The sequence below is a fragment of the Bombina bombina genome, chromosome 2 (assembly GCF_027579735.1).
Source record: "Bombina bombina isolate aBomBom1 chromosome 2, aBomBom1.pri, whole genome shotgun sequence".
NCBI lineage: Eukaryota > Metazoa > Chordata > Amphibia > Anura > Bombinatoridae > Bombina > Bombina bombina.
This window is the reverse complement of record NC_069500.1, coordinates 489,164,335-489,188,039: the sequence shown is the minus strand read 5'-3', so window position 1 is coordinate 489,188,039 and position 23,705 is coordinate 489,164,335. Positions and strand designations below refer to the sequence as shown.

Genomic DNA, 23,705 nt, shown 5'->3' with positions numbered 1-23,705 from the left:
TGCTAACAATAATATATTTGAAGATTAAACTATGTGGATCTCATACATGATACAAAAAACAACATTTGCATTCAAGGGACAGTATCCTATATTTTTAACATAACTGTATGTAATAGACACTACTACAAACAACAAGATTAACATATACTGATATCAATCTTAAAAAGCTTCAAACACTTGAAAATAAAATAGGGTTAGCTATATTGAAAATATAGACGAAACCCCCATTACAACCGTAAAACACAATACACCATCATTAACATATGAAAAGACCCTTTACACAAACTGGAGAAAGCTGGAGAATGTACTCACATGAAACTCAGAGGCTTTGCGAGGAGTAAGAAAATTACTTACATTTTCTTAGAACAGAAGAAAAAATAAACGTATTGGTTAAACAATGGACTATCTAACTAGAGACAAAATCCAAGCTTTTGATTTATAATGTGAGTGTCTAATGAACCTTTAATAAAATATACAACGAAATTACATTTAGAAGAAGTCGGCATATTGATTAATTTATTCAAACACAATAGCGCTTATTTATTAATTAGATATATTCAACATTAAACACAACATTAATTTTTTAAGAAAAAGGAACATATTGTTGACAAACATATTAAACATGGACTGTAGAGATTTGCACTTGCCTAGAAATATCCTATGCATGAAAACATTTTTCTTTAGTTCGTTGATTCAACCAGACATACAGCAAAAGAGAATGTGGTGGTCTTTATCAGCTACGGGTCAACAATGTAACATGATGCAAATAATACATATTCGCAAGCTTTTTAAAATTGGATGCAGTCACAAACGTTTTTAACGTGCACAAATATTGCGGGACTACGTAATCCAATCAGACGTTTTTTTACCTTTACATGTGCCGTCTTAACATCGCGCTTCCTTGATCACGTAAGAACGCCATCCAATGAAAGGCACATTATTGATCACGTAAGAACGCCCAAAATAAAAGGCGCATCCTTGATCGCGTCAAAACGCAATCCAATAAAAGGCATATTCCTGATCACGTAAGAACGTCAGTCAATACAAGGAATCATTGGACAGCCTGGCAGGTGACGTCTTAAGCAACATGGCGCATCCGAGATCGCTGAAAAACCGCTGACAATACAAGGACTCAGTGACAGCTTGGCATATCACTAAGAAACGTATTTATATTTTAGGAACTAGTATGTGTGTAGATTGCTATCTAGGAATGACAACAAATCCTGATTCATCTTTTCGGACTTGACTGTACCTTGAACTATAGCTATGGTGTATATCTTTAACATTTAAAAGATACACATGAGAAATACATATGCCATTGATGTTTTAAGATATGTTTGGATTGTTGTTGAATAACAATAGTTATACATGTATTGATTAAACGTGTCATTTATTCAGGTTTAATTATTGTCAGCCTACCTATAGCCATATATGGGAGGAGATGTATTTTGTTAACATATTAGTTAACTAATATTCATCATCTAAATTATTTGCATTACACACAGAGATTTATTTGGTTACACCTTTACACTAATATAGATTTGAAAATGAAATACAGGTGCTGTCAACATTACAATAAGATTGTTTATTAATAAAATTATATGTCTTTGTTCTTGTAAAAAGGACAAAAACGCTTTACAAATGGAAATACATTCATTAACAATTGTGATCAACATCACTTAAAGGGACATTATTTTGTTTTTAAAAAGAGCATACACATAGTCAATACTATTTCAATAAAATGAAGACTTTACAGGGATTATATAATTTTATCAATACTCAGATCATTTGGTAAAGGTGCATCAATTCATGCAGACTTTCTAAATACACACATGGATCTGAACATTTAAATATACATATATACACAAATACCAATCTATATATACATATATAAAGAAATTACTCTGCTAATCATAATCAGGCAATGATAGAGCTAAGAGAAAATAATATAAAGACAAATAATAAGATTACATTGGAGATGTTAATCTTAAAGTCATTTACTATTGTCTTACATATATGATTTCAGTATAACAAATATATTTGGTAGGTCCCTTTAAGGATCAACAACATAAACTAGAGCTTTCAAAAAATAACAGGAAGAATGAGGACAATTATTTGTGAAATAAAATGTATTTTATTAGTATGTAAGAAAACATACACAACGTTTATAAATAATCTTGGAAAAATAAGGAATCTATGAGCCATATGACAAGGTAACACAGTGCATCACAGTCCATGAAGAGAGTTGGCAAGAGCCAGCATAGCCCCATTGGAGACACATGGCAAGGTAACACAGTGCATCACAGTCCATGAAGAGAGTTGCCAAGGGCCAGCATAGCCCCATTGGAGACACATGACAAGGTAACACAGTGCATCACAGTCCATGAAGAGAGTTGCCAAGGGCCAGCATAGCCCCATTGGAGACACATGACAAGGTAACACAGTGCATCACAGTCCATGAAGAGAGTTGGCAAGAGCCAGCATAGCCCCATTGGAGACACATGGCAAGGTAACACAGTGCATCACAGTCCATGAAGAGAGTTGCCAAGGGCCAGCATAGCCCCATTGGAGACACATGGCAAGGTAACACAGTGCATCACAGTCCATGAAGAGAGTTGCCAAGGGCCAGCATAGCCCCATTGGAGACACATGGCAAGGTAACACAGTGCATCACAGTCCATGAAGAGAGTTGCCAAGGGCCAGCATAGCCCCATTGGAGACACATGACAAGGTAACACAGTGCATCACAGTCCATGAAGAGAGTTGCCAAGGGCCAGCATAGCCCCATTGGAGACACATGACAAGGTAACACAGTGCATCACAGTCCATGAAGAGAGTTGGCAAGAGCCAGCATAGCCCCATTGGAGACACATGGCAAGGTAACACAGTGCATCACAGTCCATGAAGAGAGTTGCCAAGGGCCAGCATAGCCCCATTGGAGACACATGGCAAGGTAACACAGTGCATCACAGTCCATGAAGAGAGTTGCCAAGGGCCAGCATAGCCCCATTGGAGACACATGACAAGGTAACACAGTGCATCACAGTCCATGAAGAGAGTTGCCAAGGGCCAGCATAGCCCCATTGGAGACACATGACAAGGTAACACAGTGCATCACAGTCCATGAAGAGAGTTGGCAAGAGCCAGCATAGCCCCATTGGAGACACATGGCAAGGTAACACAGTGCATCACAGTCCATGAAGAGAGTTGCCAAGGGCCAGCATAGCCCCATTGGAGACATATGACAAGGTAACACAGTGCATCACAGTCCATGAAGAGAGTTGCCAAGGGCCAGCATAGCCCCATTGGAGACACATGGCAAGGTAACACAGTGCATCACAGTCCATGAAGAGAGTTGCCAAGGGCCAGCATAGCCCCATTGGAGACACATGACAAGGTAACACAGTGCATCACAGTCCATGAAGAGAGTTGCCAAGGGCCAGCATAGCCCCATTGGAGACACATGGCAAGGTAACACAGTGCATCACAGTCCATGAAGAGAGTTGCCAAGGGCCAGCATAGCCCCATTGGAGACATATGACAAGGTAAAAGAGTGCAACAGGCACAACAATAAACAGAAAAAAAGGCCAAATGGCAACACTAACAATAAAAATTCAACATGTGGACGGAGGATTCTTATCTGCCACCATGGAGCATATCCAGATCCTCCACTTACTGGTCATCCTCTTCATTGTCCTGTGCATGTCAAGCTCCAGATTCAGGCCTTGAACGTAATTGCATAATTTCACGCAGAGTCAAGTCCTGAACCCGGAGCTGGGCCTGCATGGTGTCGTTCATCCCTCTCAGGACAGCTGCGTTCCTCAACACGGCCTGCTCTACTCTTGCTATCCCTTCTAGCATGAGCCATGCTGAGTCACAGCCTAAAATAAAATAAAATTAAATATTAAGGATAATTACACAACAGACTAAAAATTTTAATACATACATTGTCATCATAAAGACAAATAATTATTTACATTAATTAGTTTACATTTATTCTTTACACATGAATTAGGTTATTCAGACAGACAGAAATCATTAAAGGGACATGTTACTCAAACATGTTGTCCCCTTTAATTGGTTTTAGATGATCCACTTATACAGCTTGAGTGTATCAAATCTTGTTAAAGGATTTACATTGTACTTACATCAGAAATTTAAAAATTTAATTTAGACTGTGGTAGGCACACCTATCCTTAAACATTTTTGCATTGAGGAAAAGCTGTGTAAACATAGCAACCAGAAGAAATTACATTCCCACTGGGTTAGACAAGAGATAATGTATCCACATTTGTACATAAAATTTTGGATCCAAGTAGTGGTGATTGGTATATGTAGTGATATCCAATTAAAGGGACACTGAACCTAAATATTTAATGGACTCATTCAGATAGAGCATGACATGACAAATCTTTATAAATTACACATATTCATTATATGTTTTAATTCTCAAGCTATATTTTGAAAGCAAGAATGTTGCTTTTTATGGAAGCAAATATTTGTTTATCAACTTTGTTTGTGCATGCTGGTTGATGGATACATTCATCCAACAATAAAGAAATGATGGCCAGATTTATTTTATTGTTTAAACTAATTATAGTAATTACTTTTTTTACAAAAATATATCAAGAGAATGACGAATAATTAATAAGAGTATGAAATTATAAATTTGATTAACATTGCATGCTGGATTTGAATCACAATTTAACTTCACTGTACCTTTAAGTATCTTATAAAGTGTATTTAGAATGATACTTACAGCTGTGCCTGGGAAGGACAATCTGACACCCAGGACAATGAAGGTTGAGACAGGGGGGAGGGATGGGATTGGCTTGGGGAGGGATGTAAATGGCTTGGGGAGGGCTGAGCTGCCGCTCCGGGGTAGGCCGTACAGCTGGGGAGTGGGGAGTTTGGGTCTGGGCAGCTGTACGGGCCAGAATACGGGGAGAGCGGCGAAGGGGGGTGTATGGGCGTTTTTTGGGATGGACAGGATATGAAATATGTGAAGGGCTGGCAGTGGTCTGGGCATGGTCATGAGTTTGGTCATGGGCAGGGTTCTGGGTCTGTGCAGGGGTGTGGCCATGGTCAGGGGTGTGTGCCTGGGGAGGGGTCTGTGACTGGGCAGGGGCGGAAACCAGATGACCAGAAGTGGTGGATCCATCTGAAAATGTAAAGAAAATATATTAACATCTCATACATCCTGACATCAAATCAACGCATTTCAAATTGATTATGTTTTCAATATACTTCGAAGTGTGTTTGAATTTTTAAACAATTCTGAAATGAGGATATGGTATGTATATAGGCACTCAGATGAATATCAATGACTGTCTGTACAATTTGAACCTTATTATTGTTTTTTGGCATGGAATATGCATGTGACATAATGATGGCATGAATTAGAAATATTTCAAAATAAATATACAAGCAGAATTTCATGCTGCCTGATATAGAAAGGGGGCAGTAGTGTATTTGAACAGACAAATAATATTCCTTTTTAAAGGGCAAAAGCTGTAGACTTTTAATGTCTTCAATAAAATGATTTCCAAAAAAAAAACATGTTGGAAACATGATAGATATATTTCACATACCATCAGACTCCAAGGCAGCCTCTTCCTCCTCCGTCCCACATGTGACAGCAATCTCTGTAAAACATAACATGTTGTGTACACGTTAAGATCAGATATTATAACATATGTTACTGTTGCTCAAATACGCACATCAATGTTGCATTAAAGATATACACACACAAAGTTATGATTTACATCATTTTGATGGAGCATACAAATGACAATAGATTTGTTATTGTCAATGAATATTAATTTTAATGTATTGTTTGTATTAATGTTAAATTCATAAAAGCATAGTACATAGAACATTTAAGATTTCTCATGTGTGTATCACTTGATGACTGTTGTCAAAAAATCTAATGGAAACAAACATATGTTATACATCTTATGAATAACAAATGTGTAGACTAATAAAGTAGAAATTATTAATCGTTCAATATGAAAAATAAATTAATATATAATCAGAAGATAAATATTTTGAATTTTTATAATGTTATGCTTCATCAGAATCATGATCATAATATTGATTAGCAATACACCTTCAATTACATATAAATGAGTCAATGGACTTACCAGGAGACCACAAAGGCGTCTCTATGTCACTGCTGGATTCCTGTGGGCTCACCACACCAACTCTCTCTATGAATGATATAGATATATATTATTAAACACATTTGGGATATCACTAAATCACATCTGTCTAGAATTTTAACATTAATCAACTTTAAAATGTGAAGAATAGAGCAGTCATTACACCAGAAAATGCTTGATTGAATCAAGGGGATTCTGTAAAAATATCTGTATTGAACATATGTTTAATGTCAGACTACATTAGACATCAAAGTCATCTCAGATGCTGCTATTGCATATCTAAATATACCCAATGATCAATGTTCTTAACCCTTTAAGGACACGCCTTTCACTTTGCTCAATTGTTTTATGACGGAATAATTCCGTCATATGTCCTTAAGAAGTTACAAGAATACACACAAACCACATATTGAGTAGCATCTGTTGACAAATCTAAACAAACACATGTGTCACATCGAGCCATTTTTGCAATGTACAGTAATCTTGTTTAGGACACAACACATATTTATCACAATACAAAACAAAATTGATTATTACAAATATGTAATCATGGTGCTGTTAGAGTATGCAGATATCTATAAAGTAACTCCAACAGAGAATGTGATTTATATATCAATAGTTTTTAATAAAAAGAATGTAAAGATGAATGAATCTATTTTGTCTTAAAGGGACACTGACATGATTAATTTAAATAATTGATTTCTATGTTCAAACTGTAAAAAATGATTTAACATTGACTCCTATTATAATTAGAATGTTGCTCGATATTAATCTTAAAGGCAGATAAGGAATATTGGATTCAATAAATATTGTTTGTTGAAGGTATCCACCAATCATCAATAAAAACCCAGGTTGGTCAACCAAAATTTAGATGCACATAAACGTACTTTCTTTATTTTACAATACATTTAGCAATAGAATATGTCACATATGATGATAGTATTATATTTTTGTGTTTATTAATATTGCATACTGTATCTGAATGACAATATTAATAATTGTAGCTCAGTATCCCTTTAATGTAAAATTAAATTGATTCCACAATGTTGTTGTTAATGAATTATCTACTCCATATGTTGATGTCATGAATGGTATTGAGCATGCAATTAAAATGTAATATGTTATTTAAGGATATCCGAATAATTATTTAATTTTCATGTATTAAATAGACATTACATCTAAATATTGAACAATGTGTATTTAGTATGTAATGTTCAGTCCATGTTTCTAAGACAAATGTCAATTAAAAAGAGACATACCATACTGTGACAAGCCCTGGCTTGAGGATCCAGCAGCCACATCCATATCTGTAATATATTAAATGAGGATTGCATATCATTAATACTAATCATGCCATGTTTAAAAAATTTACATTAATAACAAATCAATTGAAAAATATTAATCCTTTGGTAGTCCCATGAGTTAATAGTTTCCTCAATTAAATTAATTAAAAATATATCCTGGACTCTTATTTTCAATCAGTTGTGTTGTTTACTGTATCTTTAAGAATATCTGCTTGTTATTACATAATCATCAATTGATGGCCATATGTTATAATTGTTTTGTATTATTGGTTTTTTATTAGCTATAATATTGAAAATAAGAATACTGTATTCTTCACTAATCTAAGAATTCCCATTTAATTTTTAACAACATGTATAAAGCAATGCCACTTTCCGCAAACCCATGTTAACGTGGATGAGAAATGCCATTTTCGCGATCATTGCGCAATGATTCCAAGCGGAATTACGCATCCGTCATTTCACCAATATGTATAAAGCAATGCCACTTTCCGCAAACCCATGTTAACGTGGATGAGAAATTACATTTCCGCTCTGTGACGCATATTCTGTAGAGCGCAAGAAACATCATTCCTATTTCATGTGTCAATAATCTAAAATCAGATATCTAAACATCATATGTAGTGTATGTTGTGAGATCTGTATAGGTTTAGTATCTGACTATATACACATTTTTGGATAATAAAAAAAATAAGAATATTATATGAAGTTGGATAATTACCTGGTTCAGATTCTCTATCATCTCCTCCCAGGCCACCGGACGGAGAAGCATCTGCCCTGTCCCCCGCGTCAGGACTTTCAGATCCCGCAGCTGGGAGGGAAGAAGAGGAGGCCGAGGATGGCGAGGATCTAAATCTTTTGGGGACCCGGAGATTGAGGAGCTCGCATAAAGTCACCTCATAAGGGAGTAGGTACAGTTTCCGCGGGGCCTCTCTTTTGCCACCTCTTTTACGGGCTTGTACCCAGTCCCTTATGAGGTTTACTTTTTTCGATAAACGCAACCTCATATCTCCGAATCTCCTCATGATCTGATCCTGGGTCCTCTGGACGTCACACACCAATCTAACCGCATTGGTGATAGACTCCCAGAGGGCCTTCTTAACGTGCGCATCTGTCAACCTCCTCTTGTTCCCAAACAGCTGGGGATAAAAGTCCTTGACGGCGTGGACCAGTGCAGCGCTCTCCTCCTTGGTGAACCTGGGAACTGACATGCCTGCCGAGTTGCGTATATATAATATATCTTTAATATATAAAAACAAATACACCAGCAGGCATTAGAGAACTGACAAAGATGGCAACGTGTAATGGACTTTTATATGGTGAAGTAAACATGAGATGCACCATGGGACAATTTATCTGTACATCTGATTGGATAAAAGTTTGAAATATTGTTAGAATGTGTGTGAGACCATCCTGACTCAAGTTGTGTTTGTGTGATGAACTCTGATTGGCCGTTCCTTAATGTTTCATATCTTAGTAACTTCCTTACACATACCTCATGGTGGTGCTGTAACTTCTTTTTTCATGTATACTTATTTGTAACTCATGGGCCTGTCATGCGGATATGTGTGACGCAGATTTAATATCCGTGATACGTTAAATATTAATGATTAAATACTCTTTAAAATCTAATACTGTCACATTATTAATGTTGTCGACATTTCTCGGTTTAATAACGGTCTGTTTCTTTAATACAAATACACATTTCATATTGTATGTCTTTATTGTTCTTTAAATACATTTATTGTGAAGTATTGACATTGCTCTATTAAATGTCTTTATAATGCACATTGATTGTGTGCTATTGCGTGACATTAGACTCTAATGTTTAAAGATGCTAATCTGGTGTTTCAAGATGCGTTTCCCACGCAATATTTATTAATGTTAAAATTCAGGTTAGAATGTCAGTAACTTGGATAATCTGTTTATAAATATTAAACTACAGCTTTGTTATTCGCAAATAAACCTCGAGCTTGTATTTGTCTGAAGTGCTCATATATGTTATTGTGCAATGGCGTCTTTAGTTTTAAAGAGACATTACAAACAATTGTATCAAATGATCTGTAGAGATAGAAGATTGTTTAGACTTTAAAATGTGAATCATTTTCCATTAGTATTTAGATATCCTCAACATAAGAAATTTAAATGCACATGGTTGAGCCAATCACATAAGGCATCTCTGTGCATCCACCAATCTTCATCTACTGAGCCGATCTCGATATGCTTTTCAAGCAAAGTATGTGAAGATATCAAGATAAGTAAATACACTCTTTAAATCTCTTAAAGGGACACTGTCCCAACAAATTTAGCATTGGTGATTGAGCATGAAATGTTAATCAACTTTATTCTTTAATCAGATTATCAAATTTTAACAGTTATCTTGTTATGTTTCTTTGCAAATCAATAATGATATTTTATATTACGGACAATTGTTTTATAAAAACATGGGTTGTCCTTGACGATTGTTGCATCAATTATTCCAAACAATCAAGTTCTGTCCAGAGTACTGAAGCAAATAAATTAGCTATTTACTGCCTTATTTTTAAAGTAATGATAGCAACATCACAATGAGCATTCATAATATGAGACAAGTTTTAAAGTTGATTCCAATAGAATACTCATTCAGAATGTATAAATCATTAATTTTTTAACTGTCTACCTTTAAGTATATTTTGAGTTCATGTCCCTTTAAATAAACATTTCACAATAATGCTTAAAATATCATAAACCTAGGCACCTTCCTTTTGCTAAATGAGTCTAACATATGAGTAAAGCAAATTAAGATTAAATTCTAGATTGTTTTACACACTGACTGAAATATATTTATTAAATGATGTCTTTTTTAGCCTTCAGTGTAGAGGGACATTAAGCTATATGTTATGTATGCATTTTGTATAATATTCTTATATTTGAACAACTTAATATGTTTTGTTATTCAATCATTATATTGTAATTATATATATTCTTGGATTAAATACATCTCTACATAGGCTATTTTGATGCTGATTGTTGTTTGCATATAGATGCCTTATATCATTGACTAAGATATGTGCATTTTTTTTTTAGAAAACAAGTATATTTAAAGACTGAATGTAATTCTATAGTACTTTCTAAATATGTTTAAATTCTTGTATGATATTTTTTAAAATCTATACAAAATATACTTTGTGATTGTCCCTTTAAGGACCCAAACATTTGGTATTTTTATTTAACATTGACAAAATAAACAAAAGGGGAATTTACATTCTATATAGATATTTGATGTCGAACCCAAGAGGTAAGATTGTAATAAATACATAATATTACTAAGTATAGTTAAATGACTCCACTAGAAAATTACATAGATTAACCTGGCATCCAATAACTAATTTTTAAAAATTATCAAGTTAAATGACCTACCATTCATAAATGTAATAATTTAAATAATTTCTATTAATTTTTTTAGATACCTAAGGAAGATACATGATCTTATACAATTATTTTTACATTCAACAACACTGTCACTTTCATGTAATTGAACCACTTCACCTTATTATATGTTAAACAAAAAATTATTTTACTACATATCCTAAATAATTGTAATATATACATTTTCAATATAAAAGCATTGAAGAATCTGACTCCCCAATTAATGTTATAAAATATATATTTATATTCTCGGAAGCATTTTATTTTCTAATATTAAAGCATTATTTTATCTTATGCATGTGCTTGTCAAATAGCCAACTACCAGTCATGGGAGTCCAAGTTTGATTTATTTACAGATTATATTGATATTTAGTAGAATCTGTTCAAAATAATGTATTTAATAATAAAATGTTTAGTATTAACATGTCAAAATATAATTAATCAAAAAAAATTAAATATTCCTGGAAGTCATCAGATGCCAATCTGAAAAGAAAAATAATAAAAATGGAACAAAGTTAATACACACGTTGTCAAATATTCATAAAATACATTTAAAATCATATGGTGTCTATGCTCTAACTTTGATCAACATTTTTTAAAGATAATCATTAAATTGATTTAAAATTAATGAAATACATACACCATTATATTGTTGATTAAAAATTCAATTTAAATATCCAAATTTCAAATTATACATAATAATGTATATCACATTTCAACAATATATGTATGCTGAACATAAATCTAATATTTCATGTCCATTCAAATACCTCTATATCAACTATAATATGTATTCCTTTTTCTGATTGTGATCCCTAAATATCTAATGATGAAATAAGTATGACTAATGTATGTAAGCTAACAATAATCAACATTCTTCATGTGATTCTTAACTAGCATGCACCAACCTGGATAATGCATGGTCTTTGAAAGTCAATTCAGGGGTAAACAGTTGATCTTCAATAGGTGTCTTATTCATCAGTTCATTAAATAGAGGACTGGGAAATACCATCTACAAAATAGAAAATCATCTAAGTGTCTCCAATAGGATGTCTCCACAGCCTTATTCTATCAAATAGTTTGCACTTACCATGTGAACATGTCTTTGTATGGTTTTCAAGGTCAGCAGAATTGAAAGATAATGCCAGACATGATCCCATTGGTATACTTCAATTTCAATCTTGGCTTTTTCCCCACTGTCAGTCTGGGCAATCTTGACTGTCAGGCTTCAAATTGTTCCCTTTCAGTCTTTAGATTAAGTCATCTCCCTAATGTAATAAATTTAATTAAAAAAAAATCATACAAGTGTGTGAATCAGTTCAGTACCCCTCTCCCACCCCCCATTTCATAATAAATATCTGTCACTAGCTTACTAAGCCTGTGTATGAACCTGTGTTATTTTCTAGCAAGTGTGAAGATGAGTCATATTGAGCATAAAAAACCTCTGTGTGACATTGAACCATAGTCATTCTAGAGTATCCCTTTCTGATTATGTACATTTTAAGTAATGTGTAAACAAAAATCTATTTCTTAAAATGTATGCCATATGATGTTTTTGTGTACAAATCATGCCAGCAACAGTCCAAACATTTCTACTTACCATCTGATGTCCTCTTTAAAAACCAGGTGGCAAAGACTCGCTATAGGACCCAATGCCCAGAGCATCACCTATATTATGAAAATTAAAATTTATTCTAACATTTGATCAATACTAACATGTTTGCACAATTCTCTACTTGTCATTTCCCTAGAGTTCACATCTATTGAAAATACTACACAGTCTAACTTCTATTCTTTACCGTCTAAAGTGGCGGTTGATGACGTCTGCTCTGACATCAAGTTCCTCGTCCTGGAATTCCCCCTCTAGAACAGGATCATCCTCCTCATCTCTGAGGAGGTCTCTGTCCACCGGGACGGCCTGCAGCATCCCAGCCCGCTGTGCAATATTATGCAGGACGCTACAGGCTACAACGATCTTCGCCACCTTCTTTGGGTTGTACTGGAGTGCTCCTCCAGAACGGTCCAGGCACCTGAATCTCATCTTCAGGAGCCCGAACATCCTTTCAACCACCGCCCTGGTTCTCTTATGAGCCCTATTGTAGCGCTCCTCAGACACATCAGTCGGGCTACGCAAGGGGGTAATGAGCCAAGGCCGGCTCATATACCCAGAATCACCTATAAATTTTGAACAGAACATAATTCAAACAGAATACTTAAACTAGTATATTGTTGTATAATTTTTTTTTATTTAAAAACCATAATCCATATTAAAACTTGTCAGAAACATACCAATAAAAAAATTTCTATATTATTTTGTATCTTCCCATTTCAGCTAAGACATGCTACATATGCGTATTGTTCTGAAAACAAACCTTGTGTAAAATGCTAAATACATGGTTACATTGCATTCTCTATCTGAACACTTAAGGTAAGACATGCTACATATCTGCATTTAAATAAAAATAGACATTAGCAGAAAGAGACAATGACAGGGTTAAATTGCATGAGATAATAGCTTCCCATTTCAGCTAAGACATGCTACATATGCGTATTGTTCTGAAAACAAACCTTGTGTAAAATTCTAAATACATGGTTACATTGCATTCTCTATCTGAACACTTAAGGTAAGACATGCTACATATCTGCATTTAAATAAAAATAGACATTAGCAGAAAGAGACAATGACAGGGTTAAATTGCATGAGATAATAGCTTCCCATTTCAGCTAAGACATGCTACATATGCGTATTGTTCTGAAAACAAACCTTGTGTAAAATGCTAAATACATGGTTACATTGCATTCTCTATCTGAACACTTAAGGTAAGACATGCTACATATCTGCATTTAAATAAAAATAGACATTAGCAGAAAGAGACAATGACAGGGTTAAATTGCATGAGATAATAGCTTCCCATTTCAGCTAAGACATGCTACATATGCGTATTGTTCTGAAAACAAACCTTGTGTAAAATGCTAAATACATGGTTACATTGCATTCTCTATCTGAACACTTAAGGTAAGACATGCTACATATCTGCATTTAAATAAAAATAGACATTAGCAGAAAGAGACAATGACAGGGTTAAATTGCATGAGATAATAGCTTCCCATTTCAGCTAAGACATGCTACATATGCGTATTGTTCTGAAAACAAACCTTGTGTAAAATGCTAAATACATGGTTACATTGCATTCTCTATCTGAACACTTAAGGTAAGACATGCTACATATCTGCATTTAAATAAAAATAGACATTAGCGTCGGTAAATAACAAATGGTTAAATTTAATCCTATAGCTGAACATGACGCTAACAGTTAAAAAATACAGGGCCAATTGTCAACATTATTAACCATGTTGAGCACAAATACTCACCAACGAGATAACCAGGGGGCATTTGTCTTTCCTCAAACTGGCTCCACAGGGACGACAGAGAGAGGATGCGGGCATCATGACAAGCCCCTCCAAAATTCGCATACACATGCATAATCCTCATCCGTGCGTCACAAACATACTGCACGTTGAGGCTATGAAAATGTTTGCGATTTCTGAAGGGCAAGTCATCAATTGGAGCACGCAGCGCAATGTGGGTACAATCTATGGCTCCCAAGACATTGGGCAATTCAGCAATATCAAAGAATTCCCGCTTCAGACGCCTCCAATCACCATCATTCTGTGGGAATCCTATGTATTGCTTACTGATACGTACCATGGCGTCCAGAAAGTTATCAAACACCCCAGAGAATGTACCTTGAGCCAGGCCATGCATGTACAGTTCTCCGGATTGAAAACTCCCGGAGGCCAGGACGTATAGACAACTTAGCATCTTACTCATGGGGGGAACAGCAGTCCTTATTTGTATACGTGGCTCCAAATGAGGTTTAAGAAGCTCGTAAAGGCCAATGAGCTGTTCGCGATCGAGCCGATACTTATCAAAAACCTCAAAGTCACTCATGTTTTCCAAGGTGGGTCTCACCCTGTAGACACGAGGACCTCGAACCAGACGACCCCTTCGTCTCAGTCTGAGCCGCCGAGGCTGCCTAATTCGACCAACAGCTAGTTCGCCAATAGCAGCACCAGCAGTGTCTACCATGTCATCGTCATCCATCTTTCAAAACAGCGTAACAAGGTATGCACTTGATCTGATGTGGATCACAAGTGATGCATTGGCCATGTTGTTTGGGGGATTTATAGTACAATTAGTCCAATGGTATTGAGTTTGTAATGATTGCTGATTGTATTCACCTGTTTGTATGTGAGCGGCGCGAATGCTTTCACAGTGGGCGTTTATTTGTTGTTTGCTGAAATGTTAGTTTCAAACAATGATTCTCAATGTGAAAGTGTCAAATATCACACATACAGTGCATGTTTGTAATGTTTGTTCATATGCGTAATAAATATTTCTTAAACGTGATCTTATAGTAACAAGCACACGTCCAGGCTAACATGAATGAAAGTGCATAGTTGTGTATAATGTGCATCGAATGTGATCGATCAATGTTGCTGCAACATTGTTTGTAAACGATAAAGTAACATCTGTAGTATTGTATATATAAGTGATTTCAGAGCTGTCAATATTGTATGCGTCCCTTTAAAATCGCAATAATAATTCTGAACTTCCCGTCTGCCATCTGTAGTATTGTATATATAAGTGATTGCCGAGATGTCAATATTGTATGCGTCCCTTTAAAATCGCAATAATAATTCCGAACTTCCCGTCTGCCATCTGTAGTATTGTATATATAAGTGATTGCCGAGATGTCAATATTGTATGCGTCCCTTTAAAATCGCAATAATAATTCCGAACTTCCCGTCTGCCATCTGTAGTATTGTGTATATATAAGTGATTGCTGAGATGTCAATATTGTATGCGTCCCTTTAAAATCGCAATAATAATTCCGAACTTCCCGTCTGCCATCTGTAGTATTGTATATATAAGTGATTGCCGAGCAGTCAATATTGTATGCGTCCCTTTAAAATCGCACTAATACTGAATAACTTCCGGCTGTCATCTGTAGTATTGTATATATAAGTGATTGCCGAGATGTCAATATTGTATGCGTCCCTTTAAAATCGCAATAATAATTCCGAACTTCCCGTCTGCCATCTGTAGTATTATATATATAAGTGATTGCCGAGATGTGAATATTGTATGCTTCCCATTCAAATTGCCATAAAAAATCAGAACTTCCGGCTGTCATCTGTAGTATTGTATATATAAGTGATTTTAGATCTGACAATATTGTATGCGTGCCATAAAAATTGCACTAATACTGAATAACTTCCGGCTGTCATCTGTAGTATTATATATATAAGTGATTTGCGATCTGACAATATTTCTTAATTGTCCCATTGAAATCTCCCTAATAATGCTGTTCCAAACAGTTGTTTACGTATATGTTGTATTGTAGTATTGAGTGTTAAAGTTCCTAAAGGGGCGGTACAGTGGTGAATCTGTGATGTGTATGGTTGAATCTTGTAATGACGTCATGATATTATTAACCTGCCTATGTAGTTGTGAAATCCTCATTGTGTTGTTGTATTTGACTACATTGTTATTGTGTGCTGAATAAAATCTAAATGTGTGCTTTGTGGTTGCGTGATGGGTGATGCGTGTTATGTACATGTACGTATATATTGTGATTGTGTCCCACATATGCTGACTTCTATATAGCGGTCTGGCATTGTTGTTCCTTCCCATAAAGTGACATCTGTAATCTGGTGTAATGATGTTCTTGTTGTACGTAATTCCTAATGGTTTCTGGTGATGGAATCATGATGTTAAAAGTACAGTAAAATCCATATGTTGTGTTTTGTGATTCCTCTAGAGAATGTAATGTGTTTTTCCCCCATCATTTGAATGCACATGTATGAGTGAATGTTAAAAGTAATGTATGTGCATCCATGACTGATCATGTGTTAAGCCTATGTAGATATGCTGTTGCTGCAAGCATATGAGTTGAATAACTGAAATGCAATAATAAAGGTAAATGAGAGGTGTTTCCCATTGTGTAGTGTTTGTGAATCCAGAAATGTGTCTAGAATTTTATTTTAATTTTAAATGTAATTTTATTGAAATAATAATGTGTTACTAGTGATGTGGATTTGTAGTTGATGTAATCTAAAAGTGTGAAACAAATTTATGGTGTTGTGAATATTTAATAATTAAAAACCATAAGTCCACCATAGGGAAATAGTCATTTCTTGATCTATTTATCATCGCTAGGTCTAACGCATGAAATCATGTTTTTTCTAGCGCTGGTATTTGGAGTTTTTCAGTCTACGCTATTTGCGTGCGTTAGGGAAATGAGGGTTTCGCGTGCACGAGCACGTCTTCCCAATAGAAGTCAATGGAGGCTCTAAAGATTTCTAAATTTTTTTTCTAAGACTGGTTTTCCTCGTAAAGTGAGTGACGTCATGAGCTTGTGTGAAAAAGTAACTAAATCGTGTTCTTTTTGTAATAAATAAAAATTTTGTGTATGTCATGTGGTGTATATTGTTTGTATGCATCGATGAGTGTATGTTTGTGATAATGTTATTAGTTAGATGTAGGTATATGAGGGTCTTTTCCCGTGTGTCAATGTAAGTCAATGGGAAAATGGATTTTTGTGGATTTATTTCAAACACCCGAGATCTCGCAACTTTAATCCTTTGTATTTTAACGAAAACAAAATAAATATGAAAAATAAAGATAGTGTAGTGTTTGTATGAGTGTAAGTGTACTTTGTGTAATATTTGTTTTGTGATTCGTGGATGTTTTTTTTGTCGGTATATGTTTACTACTGGGTCTGAGGTGGCGGTAGAAAGTTGAGCGTTAGGTGTATTTTGAGTCGCGGTAAATAAACTCTAAATACCGGAGTGCGTAAGAAACCAGCGTTAGGAGCCTCTAACGCTGGTTTTCACGGCTAACGCCGAACTCTAAATCTAGGCCTGAGTTTTTTGATGCGTAGTAAAAGCGCCAAAAATGGCCCCTCCCCCTCACACATAACAGTGAGAGAGATCAGTAAACTGCTTTAATTTAAACAAAACTATTGCCAAGTGGAAAAAATAGTGCCCAAAACATTTTTTCACCCAGTACCTCAGAGAAATAAACGATTTTACATGCCAGCAAAAAACGTTTAACCTCAATAAATTAATTGTTATTTAAAACCTATTGCAAGTCCCTGCAAATTAGGTTAAGTCTATGCATACAGTCTAAATCCAGTGAAGTACCATTCCCCAGAATACTAAAGTGTGAAATATACATACATGACAGCCTGATACCAGCTACATCTACTGCATTTAAGGCTGAGTTTACATTATAACGGTATGGCAGGATTTTCTCATCAATTCCATGTCAGAAAATAATAAACTGCTACATACCTCTTTGCAGATTAATCTGCCCGCTGTCCCCTGATCTGAAGTTTACCTCTCCTCAGATGGCCGAGAAACAGCAATATGATCTTAACTACTCCGGCTAAAATCATAGAAAAAACTCAGGTAGATTCTTCTTCAAATTCTACCAGAGAATGAATAACACACTCCGGTGCTATTATAAAATAACAAACTTTTGATTGAAGGTAATAAACTAATTAAAATCACCACAGTCCTCTCACACATCCTATCTATTCGTTGGGTGCAAGAGAATGACTGGAGGTGACGTAGAGGGGGGGAGCTATATGGCAGCTCTGCTGGGTGAATCCTCTTGCACTTCCTGTAGGGGAGGAGATAGTATCCCAGAAGTAATGATGACCCGTGGACTGACCACACTTAACAGGAGAAATCTTATGTACAGTCTTGTCCAGTGTGCATAGTTAACAAAAAATCACGACAACCCACATCAGTCTTGTTACAACCACTTCCTGTGCCAAGCAGATCATAGACTGAAATAGCCATGGACTTTATAGTTGGTTCACCCCCTGCACAAGGCTATACTTCAGTGTTAGCTGTAGTAGATCATTTTTCTAAAATAGACCATTTTGTTGCCAACAAGGGTGTACCTGATGCTTATCACACAGCTACCATATTCATGCGAGAGATTTTCTATCTGCATGGCCTACCAGAGACCATAGTGTCCGGTAGAGGTTCCCAATTTACATGCAAATTTTATACAGCCTTCTGCACCATCCAGCGGCCCTATCTATCACCTTTTCATCCCCAAACAGATGGCCAAACTGAGCGCATCAAACTTTGGAGCAATACCTAAGATGTTATGCTACCACTTTAAAAGATGACTGGGCTCAATACCTTGCTTTGGCTGAATTTGCTTATAATAATCAAGCTCATAGATCTCCATCCAGGTCTCATTTCCTGTGTACCTATGGTATCATCTAACTATTCTACTCTACACGGCTCACCTCTTCAAAGCACAGTTTCTGCTGCTAATCAAAATCTACAGGAGGCTCAAAATACTTTCTCTGTAATAAAGAAGCGATTATTGGAGGCCCAACAACAATATAAACATTATGATGACAAGAAGAGAAGAGATGACAAGTTGGAGACTAAGTATATTTATCCACTGCTCATCTTTGACTTGCTCTTCCTTCCAAGAAATTTGGTCCCTGCTTCATTGGAACATTCATTATTGAGGAAATAATATTTGGAGTTGGAAACCGTTTCCTGTTTCCATCTTCCTTTCGCATTCATCCAATTTTTTTCACGTCTCCCTTCTCAAACTTGCAGTGCCAGACCCCTTTCCATCTCATAAGCCACCCAACTCCAGGGCCTTTCATGGTGGATGGGTCAGAAGAAGTGCATGCTCCTGCACGTATCAGAGACTTTAAAAAGAAGCATCCCAAGCATCCTGTTTTCAGTAGTACCAGGAGGTTAAGCCTAAGGAGGGGCCACTGTAAGGATTTACCTGGGAGCTCCACTCCAGCCTCCCGGTCTCAGAGAGTGACTGCTTCAGTCTTTGCGTCGAACATGAGGGACAACAAGACCCAACTTCTCCTGCTTCTACTGAACTTTCCCTGGATTTAAAGGGGCCACGTCCAAATTACCGGAACTCACACCATCTCCTATAAATGCTGACTCTGTCCTTTACTCTGGGCTGAGTTATTGCCTTCCCTAACTTGTTCCTGGTTTCTAAAAGCTAAAGCATACTTACCTGATACCCGTGTATGCTCACCTTGTTCCAGAGACCAAGCATACTTACCTTGTACACGTGTATGCTCACTTTGTTCCGGAGACCAAGCATACTTACCTGACACCTGTGTATGCTCACCTTGTTCCATAGACCAAACATACTTACCTTGTACCTCTGTATGCTCACCTTGTTCCAGAGACCAAGCATACTTACCCAATACCTGTATATGCTCACCTTGTTCCAGAGACCAAACATACAGTACTTGTCTCCCAGTTCCTGAAAGCCAATCAGACTTACTTAATACCTGTGTATGCTCACCTTATACCTGAAGCTGTACCTATCTGGTATCCCGTGAAGGTCTCACCAACAGTACCCGCTGGGTATCCTGTGCCTACTATACCAGTGACAGCCTTCCTCAAACCAACTTTGCCTGCTTTACCTATGTGGTATCCCATAACAATTTTACCAACAGTATCTGCTGGGTATCTTGTGCCTGCTGAGAAACCAGTGTCTACCATGCCAGTGACAGCCTTCCTCGAACCAGCTGAGCTTACTGTACCTATCTGGTATACTGTGACAGTCTTACCAAAAGTAACTGCTGGGTATCCTGTCTGCTGAAAATCCTGTGTCTGCTTTCCAATTACCAGCTGTAACTACCAGGTATTTCTGTGACAGTCTCACTGTCTTTTATAACATATTTACCTAACAAAAAATGTATATTATTGTTTAAAACAAAAAAAAAAACAAAAAAAACAATATACAGTATATATGATACATTGCATATACATGTATTGATATAGCTCCAATAGTTTTAATAGAAAGAGGTCTTTATTATTAAGGTAGATCACAGACATGATATAGATGTAGGCATTCATTGGGAGTTAGCTAGGCATTCCATGGGATTAACATGCATTTTACTAGGGAAACATCACCAGTAGTGCAATATATTATAAGCACTGCCCTGCAGGTTAGGTACAGGGTTTCAGCCATATTAGTCTTGCCAACTTTTCAGTGGCAAGACTTTCCAGTGTGATGCATATCCTGTAGGTACAGTTAGACTAAAGTTACACGGACATTATTTGAAGTTTTCTTACAAAAAAAACTGTTTTTGTTTCTGCGAACACACTGTCTGTGCTGTGTAGAAACACTTCAAAACAGCCTGCATGTGATATTGCAAACAAGTCGCGATGTTGAAGGACTTAAGCTGCGATCCATATTATTTCCTATGGGAGACACATTGCCACTAGTAGGTACAGTGAGGTTCAGCCCACATTTTTAGAAAATATCGACACACCGACGGATGGCAAGCCTGCCGAAACCAAACAGGCAGTTTCTCGTTGGTCTGTCGACATTTTGAATATTGGAGCTGATATCACCATTCTTTCATTCAATCAGACTCAAAAGTATAAGTAGTATGCCATTTTCACTAGTTTTTTTTTCTTTTTCAGAAAACATCAATTATCTTCATGGATTTATTGAAAGGTGAATAAAAAATAAAACTTAACTGACAACTTACCACTTAACAATTTGTAGGGATCCTGGACAGCTTTTATCTTCTCGAAGAATTTTTAAACAAAGTTCTTCAAAATAAAAAAAATTGAATTTGCTTAGTTAAGACAGATATTATTGTATTCATTCAATAACTGGGTTTTGATAGGAAGATTCTATTGATAATATGGATGACATTAAAGTAAGATATGAACTTATTTAAACAAATAACTGTATGCATGTTTATTTTTTTTAAGTGATATTTGTGCATAACTTCTTAAATGATAAACTAGTTTTACTTAATAATTCTTAGATTCTATTATAATAGTAAAACTTTACTACCTGTTACTTCCAACAAAAAACACATTAAAGACTAGGTCGAATTTTTATTGTATTAACAAGTAGTACATTTTACAGCTATGACAGAATATTGGTGTAAATCCTTAAAGGATCAGTTTACTGTAAAATTGTTTTCCCCTTAATGTGTTTACAATGATTTGTTATACCAGCTGCAGAGTATAAAGGGCCAGCTCCAACGTTAACTGCGCTAGAGGTAAGCTTTTGGCCCGCATTGGGTTGCGTTCGTATTACAAGTTGAAAGTAAATTGTTTTTGCTCACGCAGTAACCCGGCTCACGTAAAAAGCCAAACTTAGAATATCACGTGCGCGATAATTTATTCCCCCATAGAAGTCAATGGGGCAAAAAAGTAGAAAAAAAACGCCCTAATCGCTCACAAACCCAATTGCATATTCTCAACTGTGCAAACCCGACATAAACATAATAATATTTCACATTCCAATGTTATTCACATAGCAGAATATGGTATATTTATTCATAAATACACACACATATATATATATATATATATATATATATATATATATATACACACACACATATACAGTTGTGCTCATAAGTTTACATACCCTGGCAGAATTTATGATTTCTTGGCCATTTTTCAGAGAATATGAATGATAACACAAAAACTTTTCTTTCACTCATGGTTAGTGTTTGGCTGAAGCCATTTATTATCAATCAACTGTGTTTACTCTTTTTAAATCATAATGACAACAGAAACTACCCAAATGACCCTGATCAAAAGATTACATTCCCTTGGTGATGTTGGCCTGATAACATGCACACAAGTTGACACAAAGGGGTTTGAATGGCTATTAAAGGTAACCATCCTCACCTGTGATCTGTTTTCTTGTAATTAGTGTGTGTGTATAAAAGGTCAATGAGCTTTTGGACTCCTGACAGACCCTTGCATCTTTCATCCAGTGCTGCACTGACGTATAAAAAGATATCCAAGGAATTGAGAATGCAAATCAGCAGTGTTTAAACTCTAATAAAGAAGTTGAAAATGAGAGGTTCTGTTGAAACCAAACCACGGTCAGGTAGATCAACTAAAATTTCAGCCACAACTGCCAGGAAAATTGTTCGGGATGAAAAGACAAACCCACAAATAACTTCAGGTGAAATACATGACATGTGGTGTGGCTGTTTCAAGATGCACAATAAGGAGGCACTTGAAGAAATGTGGGCTGCATGGTCGAGTCGCCAGAAGAAAGCCATTACTACGCAAATGACACAAAGTATCCCGCTTACAATACAGCACAGAGACAAGCCTCAAAGCTTCTGGCACAAAGTCATTTGGAGTAATGATACCAAAATTGAGCTTTTTGGCCACAACCATAAACGCTACATTTGGAGAGGAGTGATCAAGGCCTATGATGAAAGGTACACAATTCCTACTGTGAAACACGAGGTGGATCACTGATGTTTTGGGGATGTGTGAGCTACAAAGGCACAGGAAATTTGGTCAGAATTGATGGCAAGATGAATGCAGTATGTTATCAAACAGAACGCCTCAATTCCTTGGATATCTTTTTATATCCCTTGCCTGTTGTATAAAGTTCAACTACCTTTTCCCACAGATCCTTTGACAATTATTTCTCTTTCCCCATTACTCAGAATCCAGAAACGTCAGTGCAGCACTGGATGAAAGATGCAAGGGTCTGTCAGGAGTCCATAAACTCATTGACCTTTTATACACACACACTAATTACAAGCAAACAGATCACAGGTGAGGATGGTTACATTTAATAGCCATTCAAACCCCTTTGTGTCAACTTGTGTGCATGTTATCAGGCCAAAATCACCAGGGTATGTAAACTTTTGATCAGGGTCATTTGGGTAGTTTTTGTTGTCATTATGATTTAAAAAGAGTAAACACAGTTGATTGATAATAAATGGCTTCAGCTAAAGACTAACCATGAGTGAAA

General features: G+C 36.0%; 2 protein-coding genes across 2 annotated transcripts in view; both read right to left on the bottom strand.

The window, feature by feature from the left end:
* Positions 1–23,705, bottom strand: part of HORMAD2 (HORMA domain containing 2) — a 503,384-nt gene that overhangs the window by 417,460 nt on the left and 62,219 nt on the right. Inside the window, exon 3 of the mRNA XM_053699837.1 lies at positions 21,448–21,511. Coding sequence (XP_053555812.1) covers positions 21,448–21,511 — 64 coding nt within the window. The remainder of the gene's footprint in view (positions 1–21,447; positions 21,512–23,705) is intronic.
* The window catches only part of LOC128649119 (t-SNARE domain-containing protein 1-like), a 136,541-nt gene that overhangs the window by 72,798 nt on the left and 40,038 nt on the right, over positions 1–23,705 (bottom strand). The gene's annotated exons all lie outside the window — the stretch shown is intronic.